This window comes from Glycine max, chromosome 18 (assembly GCF_000004515.6).
Source record: "Glycine max cultivar Williams 82 chromosome 18, Glycine_max_v4.0, whole genome shotgun sequence".
In the NCBI taxonomy this organism is placed as follows: domain Eukaryota; kingdom Viridiplantae; phylum Streptophyta; class Magnoliopsida; order Fabales; family Fabaceae; genus Glycine; species Glycine max.
In genome coordinates, this window is record NC_038254.2 from 14939727 (window position 1) to 14955367 (window position 15641).

Consider the following 15641-nt stretch of genomic DNA (forward strand, 5'->3'; position numbering starts at 1 on the left):
TATAAGCAAATTAAATGTTTTTTTAATGTTGTATATTAAATAGTCATTACTAGTAACAATACTTAACCATTCACACTCTTTAGATTAGACTAGGCCATTCAATACACTAGTTTGATACTTTCTATTAAAGACCGCCCGCTAATTGGTTTAGAATTGTGACGATACTAATTTTAAGTTCTATTAGAACTTTGGTTTTTTATTTTATTGGAAGGTTCAAGACACTGGACATTTGAGGCAAGTGAAAAATTCTTCGAGCACAATGATTACTTATCCAGAAATAGTAAAAGAAATTCTTGTGGAAGTAGTTTAATTATCACCTATAACTACGTAAGATTGGAAAATTGATGTTTTTTTTTTGCATGTTTTAAAAAAAATTGGTAATGGAAAATTGATGTGCATTCATTATTTGTTATTATTAAACACGTGCATTCATTATCACCTTTAATTAATATTTACTAATATTTAACACGTGCATTCATTATTAATATTTGTTATTATTTCTCTTGTTTTTTCTACTCGAAGTTAATTAATGAATAATGATACCTCAGCATCAGTTAATGATGTGAAATTCTTTTATACTGGCAGTGAAATTAAATTCTAAATACACGGAAACATGTTATGGTTCTAATCTACTTTCTTGCATACTGATTTGTTATGGTCCACAACATTCATCTCCAAGAGCATTCATTTGAAGCATCCAAACGTACTTCACATCATAGGCATTAATATTTGAATATACACCAGTACACACATATAAATAACTGATAACATGTATTTTTGGTCTAGATCACAGATATCCTCCACATATAAATAACACGCATTACATACTGCTAGTAGATGATGAGTTTGGATATTAGACATGGCTCCTGATGGAGGAGCTATATCCACTCTGAACATCATAATACCTTGACCACAGCATAACACCTCCATATTTAGAAGAACCCTTAATGGCTGGAAGCACATTGGAGATAAGATCAGCAGAAGGAATGAAACCACTTCCTGCTGCCTGTGGTGAAGCTGGTAACCCCAAGAATATCTTGTTGGCAGGGATACCTGATATCCACTGCTTCCATGCATCTTCAAGGTTGCTAATTGCCCCAGAAGTGTATTGGCAAGGAGGGTTGTTGTAGAATTGGACCCAAACAAAGTCAAAAAGACCTGTTGTGAGGGCATTTCCTATCCAAGCATCAGGAAATGGACATTGAGGTGCCGCAGTTATGTACACTTGCTTCCCATAGCCTTTAAGGAACTTGGCAAGATCACCCCAATGTTGGTTTGATCCACCTTCAATGTCAAAGTCAATGCCATCAAGAATGGCGGGGCCAAGAGGGCGAGATGATGACTTTCCCCCCAAGAAGTTGTTCCAAAGGTAAATGGCTACTTGGCTTGCATCTTGAGTGGATGCAATTGAGTAGCTTCCAGCACCTCCTCCTAAAGAGAGCAACACCTTGATGCCTTTGGCTTGGCAGGACTCGATGTCTGAGCTTAAGCCGGTGCATCCTTTACTGTATGGATCACAGTGACCAGCAAGATTAATCATGGGAGTTTGGCCATTGCCAAAGGTTGGCAAAAAGGCTATGATCACATAATCATAGTTCCCCGTGGCACAAGCCTCGGACAGTGTGCCCTCGTTGCCATTCTGGCCCCAATAGATTGCAATTTTGCCAGCATTGAAACCATTTGCTAGTGCTGACAATACTAAGCAGAAGAATGAGACTGAGATTGCTGATTTCAATGCCATTGTCTATTGCGTTGCCTGAAGAGATATCTCAACCAATTTAAGCTGCTACTTTGCAAACTGTGCTGGTTTATAATAGGTTTTATAATGGAACCATGACAACTAAGCCTATAAAAAACATTGTCCTTTTCTTCTTAAGAATGTTGCTTGGCAGTCACTTCGTTTCCCACTACATGCCTAAAATGCAGTCATTAATGGTAACCCCATTTAAGGTTCCAACAATTATACTAGTCTATTTGACGTTTCTTATGTCCATTCTCTGTTGTGATCTTCTTTTTGGTGCTACTCTTATTTTAAATTGTTCTAAGAAACAGTCATTTAAGCAGTCATTGTCCTCTTTTGTACTCTTCTTATGTCTGTTTTCTGTTGTACCATGCAGCAGTTAAATTATCACGCTACTTAAAACAATGGAATTGGATCCTCTAGAGTTTGGAATTGAACTGCTACCCATGTAGTTATTATCCAACGGTGTATGGATTTTGAAAAATGAAATTATGCTTTATTTTAATGAATGAAGAAACATTTTGAAGGGTTAAGATTGGTACAGTTAAAACATCTTGATCCAAGAAGAATTATGAGACTTGTAATTATTAGAAAACTGTGTCCTTGTGGAACTTGCAACTTTCCTATTTGATTTAAAGTTTAAATAACTTTTTAATCCTTATAATTTAATATTTTTTTATCCTTGTAATTTAATGTTTTTTTTTTCGTCCTTAAATGGGAGATCTCATCTGTCTTGAAAGGGTCAAGAGCACCAAAAAGAAAAGGAGATGATTTATGCCTTATTTGTTAATCCTCTGAACACGTTTTGGAAGTGTTCTGAAAAATTTATCATTGAACAGAAATTATCATAGAAAACAAATTTTAAAACAAAAACCTGAGAGATATCAATCGGGTTCTTAGATTTTTTTTTTTTTTGTTCTCACTATTCAGTGCCCTTCTTTTTTTTTTTTTTTTTGTATTAAGAGTTGAAAACAAACTAGGAGTCTGTTGTCTGCTATATTTTATTATAATTATAATTTCACTATCCATACCAAAATGCTGAGCAAAACTGTTTCATCCTTCATTGATCGTGAATTGGATAATTGGTCACAATCAAATTTGTAGGCAAACCTGTCCTCCATGCCCTAGTAGTAGTAACACAATATTATTTATTAAAATTTATTAAAAATTGTAATTTTACAGGTTTTACTTTTTATTTAATGAGTTTCAATCATGATTATATATATTAGTTTTTAATAAAATTTTACAAATAGTATAAACTGTATTAAATAGTGTGTTGGCAACACTCCTCTCCCTTTATTTGTATAGATTTATTAGTCTTTTTCATGGCTTGGCTACCACAAACATGGAGTCATCATGAAATGAGAACAAACTGATTTTTTTTACCTGTATCTTCTCAAACAGTAACTTAACGGTTCAGCAAGGTTAGTGAAATTCTTCTAGGTGAAGGCGTACGGTGGCAATTACCTTAATGGCACTTAAGAAAAACTTGCCCTAACATAACAAGACTCCCAAAGAACAAATATAAGTTTTTAATTATATCACTAATTACTCGAAGATGAGCACTCTATAATGCAAAGTGACATCAAAACCATCCATTTGTGCACAAAATGTGTGGAGGAACTGAAATAATATCCAGTTTTTCTTTTATTATTGAAAACAACATTGCATAACAAGAAAAGAAAGACAACATTGATATTTAGAAAACTGAATTGATGTCACTCCATCTTCCAGGGACTGAATTAATGTCATCTCAATCTTTCTGATAAAAAAATCATGGTTTACTTCATTTGAATACAAGACTTCCTCACATGGACATCCTACAAACATGGGTGCAAGGACCCTAATTTCCTTGGGAATACAGTCATACAGATACTAAAAGATGAATCATCACAAAGAATTGGAAAACAACTTAATGTACAATAATGAAATGGAGCTATTTAAAGGTAAGTTATCACCTGGTTCATAAGATACATTGTAATCACTGAAACAAACAAGTTCTCCAATTCTAAGCAAGATATCGGTACAATCTTCTATCACTATCATCCCTCTCCAAAAAGTCCCGCTCAATGAGAGACTCTATCCGTTTCTTTACCTCCGTGGGATTTGCCAGGAAACGCGATTGCAACTGCTTCGTGACCTCGGCTATAAGATTGTTATGATCAAGTTGCTTCCTGGATTTCAAGATCCTCACTATTGCTGCTTCAATCTGGGGCTTCCTGTCTTCCTCGACTCTCTGTCGGGTTTCCTGCTTCTCAGGTTCAGATTCCTTTTGTGCAACGACAGTTCCTATTTTAACCTTGTACAGCTTGCTGCTGAACTTGTCATTAACATAGAATGCATCATCATCACCAATATCTTTACCCATAGGTTCCTTTCTAAGGACATTTCTTCCCTTAACTAAAGCCAATGATTGCAGGCATCTTTTAAGATCAGAAGCAGGAATCTCAGTTGCTTGCTCAATCTCCTTGTAGCCAAGTCTATCAGCATTATTAAACAGCATGAGAACACACATTTGGTAAGTAGAGACATTCAACTCATGCTTCTGCCCCTTCCCAAAGGTTGCTTTTAAGTCCGCTGTGCCCATATTAGTTTGCCAGGACAATCTCCTGCCAGTATGGGTGCCAAGGTAAAATGACCGAAACTTCTCGCACAGTGCAGACATTTCTGCTGGCAGGTTGCACGTAACACTAGACTGAGTTGGCCAAGACCCTGTTGTAAGAACTTGGACAGTAAGCGTGGGACCGTCACTTAGTTCAGGGTGGCAGCCATAAAAGCCCTGCATTGTGTCCTGAGAGGTTTTCATGTCTGTAAACATTCCCTCTAATTTAGATGTAAATTGGTAACCACATTCTGTCTTGAGCTTGACTATGAGACTTCTCTCAGCATCATCAGAAACAGTTTTTCCAGACAAAAGCCGTTTTGCCAAATGCTGTTTGTAGTACTTCTCAAAAACATCTTTTTCTTGCAGGTATCGGAATAGCATCATCACCTTGTCAAGGGTAACTTCTACATCATCCTCACTAACCCCTTTTAGACCTTTCCGGAGTTTATCATCTACAAATAGTGAAATGAACTCTGGAGAACGAGGGTTCAAGTTGATGAAATATTCAAATGAGGAATTCAATGCATTCTGGAAAGACTTGTCATTGACGAATGCCAAGTTTATGATCTTGTCATATTTATCTTTCTCATCTAAGAGCCTCTGCACATATTCGACAGGATCTTTCAATCTTTCAGGATCAGTAACAAGTTGTTTACCAGACTCTCGCATATGTGAAGTCATCACTTCTCGTATTTTTGAAAGACCATCAGTAACACGACGGAACAAGTTATACATTCTACTCAAATCTTCATATTTATCATCACAAAGCATGTGCACTAAGCCAGAATTCTCCATATGAATTAATCTTAGCATATGATTTTCAATCATCTCCTTCTCCACCACATTAGTAATCTTCTTTTCTGTCCTGGAATCCAAGTAATGGCTCACTCTTTCCATTTCCTCATTCAGACGCCTCTCAGCTTTTTTCAGATAATCACCACAATCACAACACTCGATGAATTTCTGGGATTCTACCCGGTAAAACTCAGCTGAAACTTGAAGAAAATGAGTCTCAAATTCTTGTCCATAAACAGAAGGGCCTAAATCCATAAGCATTTTTGTTATATTTCTCATAATGCCTCTATCAATAACTTCCCCAGTGCGTTCACTATGTACTAATTCCAGAAGTGTATTCAATAGTCGAGTCCTGATCTGGCTGGAATAGATGACATTTTCTTTCCACAGGTTCAGCCCAAGTTCATGAACAGGAGTCTTCTGGGTGCTTGGAATGTAGGTCCTATCCATGTACATCAGTATGTCTCTGATCATTTGTAACGCCTTATTATGATCATTCCATTTCCTGTTCAGCTCTTCCAGAAAAGAACCTCCTTGAGCAGCTTCAACAGATTGAGCTATATCTTTGAGATGTCCAGTCATGGTTGCAACCAGCCCTGAGTAGAGCTTCTCACCAAATTTGTGAAGCACCATGTTGTATGCATTTCTAAACCCACACATAAATGAAAGGAGGAAAATTAGAAACATATGTTTTCCCTTGTGGAAAGAAAATTAAGCATAAGATCCTTTAATGTGTACATGTAGGGCAGCCAAGTGCATGAGACTCCCACACAGTGGGGTCTAGGGAAGACAGATGTACACAGCCTTACCTCCACAAGCAAAGAGGCTATTTTCATGTTCAGAACCCATAACCTCCAGGTCATAGGACAACAACATATTCGTTGGGTCAAGGATTGCCCTCTTAATGTGTACACATCTAGAAGGAAAATTCACATACCAAATTCATATTAAATCCCAAAAATAATTTATTACTTCAGTATTATCATTCAAAGCTGAGTAATCTTGGAGAGATAGTAAAGGAAGCTTGGCTACAAACTTCAACATCATAGCTTAATGAATATTCATATAAAATCTCTCCAACAACAGTTTCCATATCTATTATTTAAAAATCCTCTTAAACCATGAGCAAGCCATGTCTCAATAGTGGGATCAACCACATTGATAAACTGACACCATCAGAATTTGATAGATTCAACTAGCTTTTTGAGAGGAAAAACAAGAATTGAACGAAGAAATCTAGGGCCAATACCCCTGAATGTTGTTAAGTAACCTGAATAAGGCTATCAATTAGTTGCAACACCACAGTCACATATAGCTGCTGATCCCCAACACCAAAACATCTCACATCAAATCAACTTTCTGGGGCATATAGTTACAGTACCTTAAATTATACATTTCCATCATAGACTCAATAACCCCATGAAAACCGAACCCAGAAAATGATAGAATTTGCTTTCCTACTCCAATTTGAACAATCCAAAGGACAAAACTTAGATGTAGTTCCATAAGTGATTCCGGTGCTATTATCTAATCAGAATTGAAGTTTTACCTCCATAATCAACATGACAAAAGGCTTTCATGAAAAGTTAATATAGATTAGCGACATAAAACTCCGATTCAGATTAAAGAACAGTAACAAAAGCACAACACCTCAAATCCTACGAGGAGTGCCCCTATATCATATTGGACACTCCCGATCACCACATGAACTCCTACCCTTATTCAGATCAAGATAAGACAACACATCAATTAATAGCACATAACCAAACAGATATTTATAACACAAACACTTTTTCTTAAAAAATCGAAGATTTATCAAATTAACGGTAATGATAAGAAAAAAAATAAAAGATAGGGAACCTGTAAAGCTCTTCGAAACTGAGACCGCTAGCGTTGTGGTTGTAAATCTCGTGAATCGCATGTTTGAGAATCTCCCATGTCTTGTCGGCATATTTGGGATCCATCAACACGCGGTGCTTGAACGCCTCTATCTGGAAGTTCCTCTTCTTCTGGTTACTCATTTTTCTTTCCCCTTCTAATCCCAACCCCAACAACAACAACAATAATACCCACAACCCAAAATAGAAGTTTTCTTCGAACCCAGATTCCAAAAACGCCACAGGTTAAATAAAAGCGCGAGATCGATGAGATTGACGTGAAAAATTGAATTATATATTGTTTTGCAGAGAAAAATTGGGGCGTTGGTGAATCGTTGGGGGCAATTAGAGGATTGGTTTAGCGATGAAATTTGATTTGAAACACTTGGAGGCGAAGAATGGGTTGGGATTAATTTTGAGTAATTTGTCTTCGTTTTGCTTTCGTAAAAGAAGAAGAGAGTATGAGGATGAGAATGTCTCGCTGTGTTTTTTCTTCCTTTCAAGGCTAAAAAAAACAAGACAGGAAAAGTAGTTAACTTACAAGATACCTTTTTGTAATAATTAATAATGTAATATCGTTTGATGTAATTTTGTACCATGTAAAAAAAAAACGAGAGTACATGTAATTTTGTACAGTGAGTTGTTTCATGTGTTTATATACTACAAGATAAACTAATATAAATTTTAGGATAAATAGTCACTTTTGTCCCTCAATGTATAATTCGTTGACAGATGTATCCTTGAAAAATGAAAATATAAAATTTAATTTCTCAAAGTGTAAAATGTGTTATAAATATATCCTCTCATTAACTTCCTTCTTAATAAAATTACCAACATGGGACATATTTGTCATAATATTTTTTTGACTTTTTGTTTTCTCACTCCGCTAACAAATACATCCCTAAAAGATGAAAATATAAAATTTAGTCTCTCAAAGTATAAAAAATACGACAAATATATTCGGACGTTAATAATAAAAGGTGATTAATTATTATTATTATTATTATTATTATTATTATTATTATTATGTGTTTATAATTTAGTGTTCTTATTCGTTTAATACTTATGTAATATATTTTTTAAATTTTCTTTTAATATATATATTTTTATTATTTTGATTTCCTTCTCAAACCTTAATTTTTACTATTTTTTTATCTTATACCTATTATTTAGATTGAAAATAATATGTCAAGAATTTTGAGTAGAAAAAATACAATCGGTCACGGGACCAAATTTATTTATTTTAAAAAGAGAATTTAATCAACTATTTTTTTTTAAAAAAAAACAAATCTCACAAAATTTAAACTAGATAAAGCTTTATAAGTCTTTTTTTTAATCAATAATATATATATATATATATATATATATATATATATATATATATATATAAATAGATTCATGCTTAGCGAGCAGGGCTCGCTTAGCTAATGCATTGAATTTCCAGAAAATTGGGGCTTCAAAGCCTCAACTCCCTAGCCACTTTCAGGCATAGGAAGCCTGAGGCTCAACCCTGCATACAACCTATATTATATACTAAACTAAAGCCCTAATTACATGCTAACTAAACAACTACTTACAAGCAATCAATAGCATCAACAGTACAAAATCACAGTACCACTAAAATGTCTTCTACCCTAGGGTTCAAAAATTTAAAATGACAATGGAGTAAAGAAACTTACTTAGATTGCAGAGATGAGTGAGTTGTGAGGCAAGAAGCAGAGAAGGAAATGGAAGCATAGTGCAAAATAAGCCAATGATTGCAAATGATGTGCGAGGGAGGTTATACAATGATGCAAAGGTAACTGCCTAAGGCAGTTATGTTTTATTTTTGGCAGTTTTGATTTGCTTGCTAAGTGCGAGTCACTCGCTAAGCGAGCACTCAGTGACGTTTAAATTTCCAGGATTTGAACTCATGTGCTTAGTGAGATTGACTTGCTCAGCCCAATTCAAAAATTAGGAAACACGAGAGGTTTTTGGGCTTAGCTCGCAAGAGCGCGCTTAGCGAGTTATGAAACTCTGATTGGTCTGTAACTTCCGCTAAGCGGGACATGGGTCGCTTAGTGGATTAAATGCCTCATGATGCAGTAGTGGGGTCACGCTTAGCAAGATGGTCTCGCTTAGCGCTATTGCCATTCTAGGGAGGGTTTTGGGCTTAGCGGGATGACCCGCTTAGCCCAATTGCCATGAAAGTCCAAGCAAAAAGCCTTTTGCGCTTAGCGCACAGGCGCGCTTAGCGAGAAACTGTGTTGTGCTTAGCGAGTTGAGTCGCTTAGCCTTATTCCATTAAATGCAAAACCCAAGAGGTTTTTGGGCTTAGCACGACTGTCTCTCTTAGTGAGACCCCAACAGCCAATGAATGGGGGTTGGTGCGCTTAGCGAGAGATGCTACTCACTCAGCGCATAGAGTGCGTCTCGCTTAGTGCATGGGGCGCCCTGAGCGAGTTGGATGACTGAAAAATTTTCTAAGTTCTTTCCTCATCCCATGCTTCAGAAAAGCTTTTGGCCAACCCCTGTTGGACAAGTGGCCTCAATAACTTAAGAGGGGGTGAATTAAGTTTCAAAATTTCCCACTAACAAACTTTTAACCCCCTTCTGAATGATAGGCTCAGAATGCAGAAGAAGAAGTAGCAATCAATTTAATAATGTTTTTAAAACATGCACAATAAAATTGATTGCAATAACATAAATGAGATAAGGGAAGAGAAAAATGCAAACTCGATTTATACTGGTTTAGCCACTTCCCGTGCCTACGTCCAATCCTCAAGCAACCCACTTGAGATTTTCCACTATCTTTGTAAAAATCCTTTTTACAACTTCTGAACTCCTAAGGAATCACTTTCCCTTGTGTTCAAGAAACTCACAATTCAAGAGACAACCAGTCTCTTAATTACAACTGACTTTTCTGAGATGAATAGAAAGATTTCTCTCCTTTTGAGTGGATGATACAAATTGAAGTTCCTGGATGAACTCTCAATAGATTTGCAAGTGTTTGCCCAAAAGTTGTTGAGAGAACATTTGGCAATGAAGTTCTCTTAGAATATCTCTCTCTTACTTTTTGAAGTCAGACACACATATATAGGCCCTTCGTGCCTTTTCAAAATGGTTTGAAGAGATGTGTCTTTTCAAAAAGCTTTTTCTGAAATTTTTCACTGGTAATCGATTACAGGTTTCTGATAATCGATTACACAGTTATATTTTGAAGGGTCATGACTTTTGAATTTGAATTTCAAGAGTTTCGTTGCTAGTAATTGATTACAAACATCTGGTAATTGATTACGGGTTCAAAATTCAAATTCAAAACCCTTTTTAAAAGCTTTTTTTTTAAAATTGTCTTCTAGTAATCGATTACACTGCCTGGTAATTGATTACTAGAGCCTTGGATGTCTTGAAAACACTTTGTTTTGAGGCAAGGCTTGATCTTGAGTTAATCTTGAAGCAAGGCTTTGTTTGGTTGAAGCAATCTTGTATTAATCTTGAAGCAATGCTTAACCTTTGAAGTAACCTTGTTTGATTCTTCTTTGGCATCATCAAAATCATGTATTCATACATTCACATTCTCCCCTTTTTTTATGATGACAATCATTATCAAGTGAATTCTTTTTTACATCATCAAAACCTGCATGATTCACAACCCCTCTATCATACAAAACATGATTAACATTTTACTCTAGCAATCTCAAATGAGTCATAACCTAACTACATGAAATGCTTAACAGAAAGAAATGATTGAGACAACTAAGAAAAAGCTGGGTTGCCTCCCAGTAAGTGCTTCTTTAACGTCACTAGCTTGACGTATGTTACCTCTAGGGGTCTTGTAACTGCAGAATGATGGTCAATCTCTCAATATCCCCACCATGGTATAGCTTCAATCTCTGGCCATTAACTATCCAGCTTCTATCCGGAGTTTCTGACTAAGGGTCAAATAATTCCATTGCTCCATAAGGCTTGACCTCCTTGATGGTGAATGGTCCAGACCATTTTGATTTTAACTTGCCTGGAAACAACTTTAATCATGAATTGAATAACAAAACTTGTTGACCCGGCCATAAGTCTTTCTTTAGCAGCTTCTTGTCATGATAAGCTTTACTTTTTCTTTGTACAGCCTGGAGGACTCATATGCATTCAATCTCATTTCTTCCAGCTCCAAGAGTTGCAGCTTCCTTTTCTCCCCTAATAAAGCCTCATCAAAATTTAAAAACTTTAAAGCCCAGTATGCTTTATGCTCCATTTCTACTGGTTAGTGGCAAGCTTTGCCATAAACCATTTGAAATAGAGATAGGCCTATTGGGGTCTTGAAGGCAGTCTTGTAAGCCTATAGTGCATCATCCAGCTTGCTTGGCCAATCCTTTCTAGTGGGAGCTATAGTTTTCTCCAAAATCTTCTTTAGTTCCCTGTTGGAAACTTTAGCTTGACCATTTGTTTGTGGGTGATACAGTGAGGCTATTTTGTGTGTGACATTGTAATGGCTCAGCACCTTCTGAAGTTGGCTGTTACAAAAGTGAGAGCCCCCATCATTGATTAGGACCCCCGGCACCCCAAAGCGAGCAAAAATATTCTTCTTTAAGAACTTCACTACAGTTTTAGCATCGCTCTTTGAGCAGCCGCTGCTTCAACCCACTTGGAGACATAATCCACAACCATAAGGATATATTCATTGTCGAAAGATGGAGGAAGGGGGCCTACAAAATCAATTCCCCAGTAGTCAAAGACTTCCACCTCTATAATATTCTGCAAGGGCATTTCATTTCTTCTATAGATTCCTCCCATTCTTTGACATTGATCACATTGAGTGGCATGTTCATGAGCATCTTTGAAAAATGATGGCCAAAAGAATCCTAATTACAAGACTTTGGCTGTTGTTTTGTCTCCACTGTAGTGGCCTCCACATGGTGAATTATGACAATGCCACGATATGCTTCTTGCTTCTTCTGTTGTTACACACCTCCGCAATAGATTGTCCGCACCAATTTTGAACAGATGTGGGTCATCCCAAACATAGAATAGGGCATCATGCAGAAATTTCTTCCTTTGCTACCAAGTCAAATCCTTTGGAATGATTCTAGCTGCCTTGAAGTTGGCCAAGTCGGCAAACCATGGCCTTTCATTCATCATGAACAGCGATTCATCAGGAAATTCATCTCTTATCTCTAGCTCCTTCAAAGTCACCTCTTCATTGACTAATCTCGACAAGTGGTCAACTACAAGATTTTCAGATCCTTTCTTGTCTTGGATAACCAGATCAAATTCTTGAAGCAATAAAATCCACCTGATTAATCTGGGTTTAGAATCAGCTTTATTCAGCAAATACTTAATGGTTGCATGGTCGGTGTAAACAATAACTTTTGATCCCACTAAGTATGATTTAAATTTCTCCAAGCATAAACAATTGCTAGCATTTCCTTCTTCGTGGTGGCATAATTCATCTGAGCATCATTTAAAACTTTACTGGCATAGTAGATAGCATGGAAAACTCTGCCCTTCCTCTAGCCCAATACAACACCTACAACATAATAACTTGCATCGCACATGAGCTCAAATTCTTGGCTCCAATCTGGTGTTGTAATGACGGGAGTGAACACTAGACTGGTCTTTAAAGTGTTGAATGACTTCAAACACTCTTCATCGAATAAAACACAGCGTCCTTGTTGAGAAAGTTACTGAGTGGTTTGGCAATCTTTGAAAAATCTTTTATAAACCGCTTGTAGAACCTAGCCAACCCTAAAAAGCTTCTTACTCCCTTGACATTCACTGGGGGATGTAGCTTGTCAATCACATCAATCTTAGCTTTGTCTACTTCAATCACCCTCACAGAGATTTTTTGGCCTAACACAATTTCTTCTTGAACCATAAAATGACATTTTTCCCAATTGAGCACCAAGTTTGTCTCTTCACATCGTTGCAAAACTCACTCTAGATTTGCTAGACAACAATCAAAAGATGAGCCGAAAACAGAGAATTCATCCATAAACACTTCAATGCACTTCTCCACCATGTCAGCAAATATTGCCATCATGTGTCGCTGAAAAGTCGCAGGAGCATTGCAAAGATCGAAGGGCATTCATCTATAAGCAAACACACCAAAAGGGCAGGTGAATGTTGTCTTTTCTTGGTCATTCAGTCTAGATCAAGCTTCATGATGTTGAATCAAGATTGATTCAAGGAGTTTTGATTATAACAAAGATGATGACAAAAAGCCCAAGAGAATGAGTTCAAGATTGAATCAAGAACACTTCAAGAATCAAGAGGAAATTTGATTTCAAGATTCAAGAATCAAGAATCAAGAATAATCAAGTTGAAGATTCAAGAATCAAGAAAAGACTCAATCAAGATAAGTACTAAATTTTTTTTCAAAACATTGAGTAGCACATGAATTTTTCACAAAACCTTTTACCAAAGAGTTTATACTCTCTGGTAATCGATTACCAGTTTATTGTAATCGATTACCAGTAGCAAAGATTGTTTTCAAAAACCTTTCAACTGAATTTACAATGTTCCAATTGATTTCAAAATGGTGTAATCGATTACCAGTGTGTTTGAACGTTGAAATTCAAATTCAAATATGAAGAGTCACATCCTTTCACAAAAATGCTTTGTGTAATCGATTACAATGATTTGGTAATCGATTACCAGTGATAAGTTTTTAACAAAAATCAAAAGATGTAACTCTTCCAATGGTTTTTAAGTTTTTCTAAAGGTTATAACTCTTCTAATGGTTTTCTTGACCAGACATGAAGAGTCTATAGAAGCAAGACCTTAACTTGCATTTTACAACACATTGAATACATTGATTTCAATCCTTTACAACCTTTGAGTCTCTTTGAACATCTTCTTGATTTTCTTCTTCTTCTTCCTTTGTCAAAAGCTTTCTAAAGTTTTCTGGTTTTCTAAACCTTGAAAACAAAAGTGTGCTATTCATTTTTTTCATTCCCTTCTCCCTTTGCCAAAAAGAATTCGCCAAGGACTAACCGCCTGAATTCTTTTTGTGTCTCTCTTCTCCCTTTTCCAAAAGAACGAAGGACTAACCGCATGAATTCTTTTGTGTCTCCCTTCTCCCTTGTCAAATAATTCAAAATGACACAGTCTGAGAATTCTTTTGATTCTTCCCTTGCCAATAAACAAAAGATTTCAAAGGACTAACCGCTTGAGAATTCTTTTGTTTCCCCCTTCACAAAGTTTAGAAGGACTAACCGCCTAAGAACTCTGTCTTAACACATTGGAGGGTACATCCTTTGTGGTACAAGTAGAGGGTACATCTACTTGGGTTGTTGTGACTGAGAACAAGAGAGGGTACATCTCTTGTGGATCAGTTCTAGTGGAGGGTACATCCACTAGGTTGTTCAAAGAGAACAAGGGAGGGTACATCCCTTGTGGATCTTTGCTTGTAAAGGACTTTACAAGGTTGAAAAGAAATCTCAAGGACCGCAGGTCGCTTGGGGACTGGATGTAGGCACGGGTTGTTGCCGAACCAGTATAAAACTCTTGTGTTTGTCTTCTTCTTCCCTACACTCTTTATTTTCTGCTGTGCACTTTAATTACCTCTTTTACTTTTGGTTAAGTTTATATTTTTGTTCTTTACTTTCTTAACAATATAGTAAAATCCTAAGAAGGGTAAATTTTAATTAGTAAAGGTCATTAATAATTAATTCAACCCCCCCTTCTTAATTATTCCGAGGCCACTTGATCCAACATTCAGGTCCACAACAATCTGATTGTAACCAGAGTATCCATCCAAAAAACAATAAAACGATTGTCCAGCTAATCTCTCGAGCATTTGATCCATGAAGGGAAGAGGAAAGTGATCTTTCCTTATGGCATCATTCAATTTTCTATAATCAATACACATCCTCCACCCCGTGATTGTTCTTGTGGGGATTAAATCATTTTTCTCATTCCGAATTACAGTCATGCCTCCTTTCTTGGGAACTACCTATACAAGGCTAACCCATGCACTGTCGGAGATAGGATAGATGAAGCCTGCTTCTAGCAATTTAAGCACTTCTTTCCGCACCACCTGTACAAGGCTAACCCATCCAACTGACACAACACCAATTGAGCAAGGGATGGTAACACTCCCTGGATCCTTATATTTTGGTGGAAGGATCCTCTGGATGACAGTACTATAATTTCCTTCCACCATAATGTTGTCACTGTGGATATATTTGCCCTTCTTAGTCAGCAGATCTTTGAGAAATTTGGAGTAAAGTGCCATCTGTTGCAAGGCTTCTCCAAACGGAATAATTATCTCCAATTTCTTGAAGATATCAAGGAAACGAGCAAAGTGTCATTCCTTGTCTTTCTTAGATGACACCAAAGGATATGGTGCTTCCTTTCCTGAACTTGGGACAACCTCCTTCTTCTTCTCTCTTGCTAGCTCACTCTTGGTCTTTTTTTCTTCTTCACTATTTCTCCTTTTTTTCATTTTTTTTCTTCCTTATCTTCATGTATTTTTCTCTCCTCCATCTGATCTCCCTTATTTTCTTTTTCTCCCTCAGCTCCTAACTCCTTCTCCTCATTGGTCCTACTCTCATTCTCCACAATGGTCTCCCTCTTGCTTCTGGTCATGACAACCTTGCATTCTTCCTTGGGATTTTTCTCAGTATTAGCTCCAAAATCTCCAGAAGAA

General features: G+C 36.7%; 3 protein-coding genes across 4 annotated transcripts; all 3 read right to left on the bottom strand.

Annotated features, from left to right (window-relative positions):
- Nucleotides 1-619: 619 nt before the first annotated feature.
- Nucleotides 620-3503, bottom strand: LOC100794579 (hevamine-A). Its single transcript, XM_003551918.4, has one exon. The coding sequence runs from the start codon at nt 1739-1741 to the stop codon at nt 854-856; it is 888 nt and encodes a 295-aa protein (XP_003551966.1). The 5' UTR covers nt 1742-3503; the 3' UTR covers nt 620-853.
- Nucleotide 3504: 1 nt separating this feature from the next.
- Nucleotides 3505-7552, bottom strand: LOC100795098 (cullin-3A). Of its 2 annotated transcripts, none has more exons than XM_003551919.4 (2): nt 7002-7552; nt 3505-5787 (listed from the first exon to the last, which is right to left on the bottom strand). In XM_003551919.4, exons 1-2 carry the CDS (start codon nt 7160-7162, stop codon nt 3750-3752), a joined length of 2199 nt encoding a protein of 732 aa, XP_003551967.1. In that variant the 5' UTR covers nt 7163-7552; the 3' UTR covers nt 3505-3749. The 2 variants fall into 2 exon arrangements, with proteins under 2 accessions (XP_003551967.1, XP_040868186.1); XM_041012252.1 differs by lacking the exon at nt 7002-7552 and adding an exon at nt 5951-6023.
- A 4497-nt stretch (nt 7553-12049) lies between these two features.
- On the bottom strand, nt 12050-15227 carry LOC102663222 (uncharacterized). The gene is made up of 3 exons (XM_014770547.2): nt 14961-15227; nt 12928-13037; nt 12050-12284 (listed from the first exon to the last, which is right to left on the bottom strand). The coding sequence occupies exons 1-3, from the start codon at nt 15225-15227 to the stop codon at nt 12050-12052; spliced, it is 612 nt and encodes a 203-aa protein (XP_014626033.2).
- Nucleotides 15228-15641: the final 414 nt, after the last annotated feature.

Bases quoted from the DNA above. Each gene is read 5' to 3' on its own strand.
- LOC100794579 (XM_003551918.4), bottom strand. From the start codon at position 1,741: ATGGCATTGAAATCAGCAATCTCAGTCTCATTCTTCTGCTTAGTATTG.
- LOC100795098 (XM_003551919.4), bottom strand. From the start codon at position 7,162: ATGAGTAACCAGAAGAAGAGGAACTTCCAGATAGAGGCGTTCAAGCAC. The intron at 5,788-7,001 runs GTTCCCTATCTT...GTGTGGGTTTAG, and splicing joins AGTTTCGAAGAGCTTTACAG to AAATGCATACAACATGGTGC.
- LOC102663222 (XM_014770547.2), bottom strand. From the start codon at position 15,227: ATGGCACTTTACTCCAAATTTCTCAAAGATCTGCTGACTAAGAAGGGC. The intron at 13,038-14,960 runs GTTAGCCTTGTA...GCGACTTTTCAG, and splicing joins CTATCTCCGACAGTGCATGG to CGACACATGATGGCAATATT. The intron at 12,285-12,927 runs GTGAGTTTTGCA...CAGATTAATCAG, and splicing joins TGTTGTCTAGCAAATCTAGA to GTGGATTTTATTGCTTCAAG.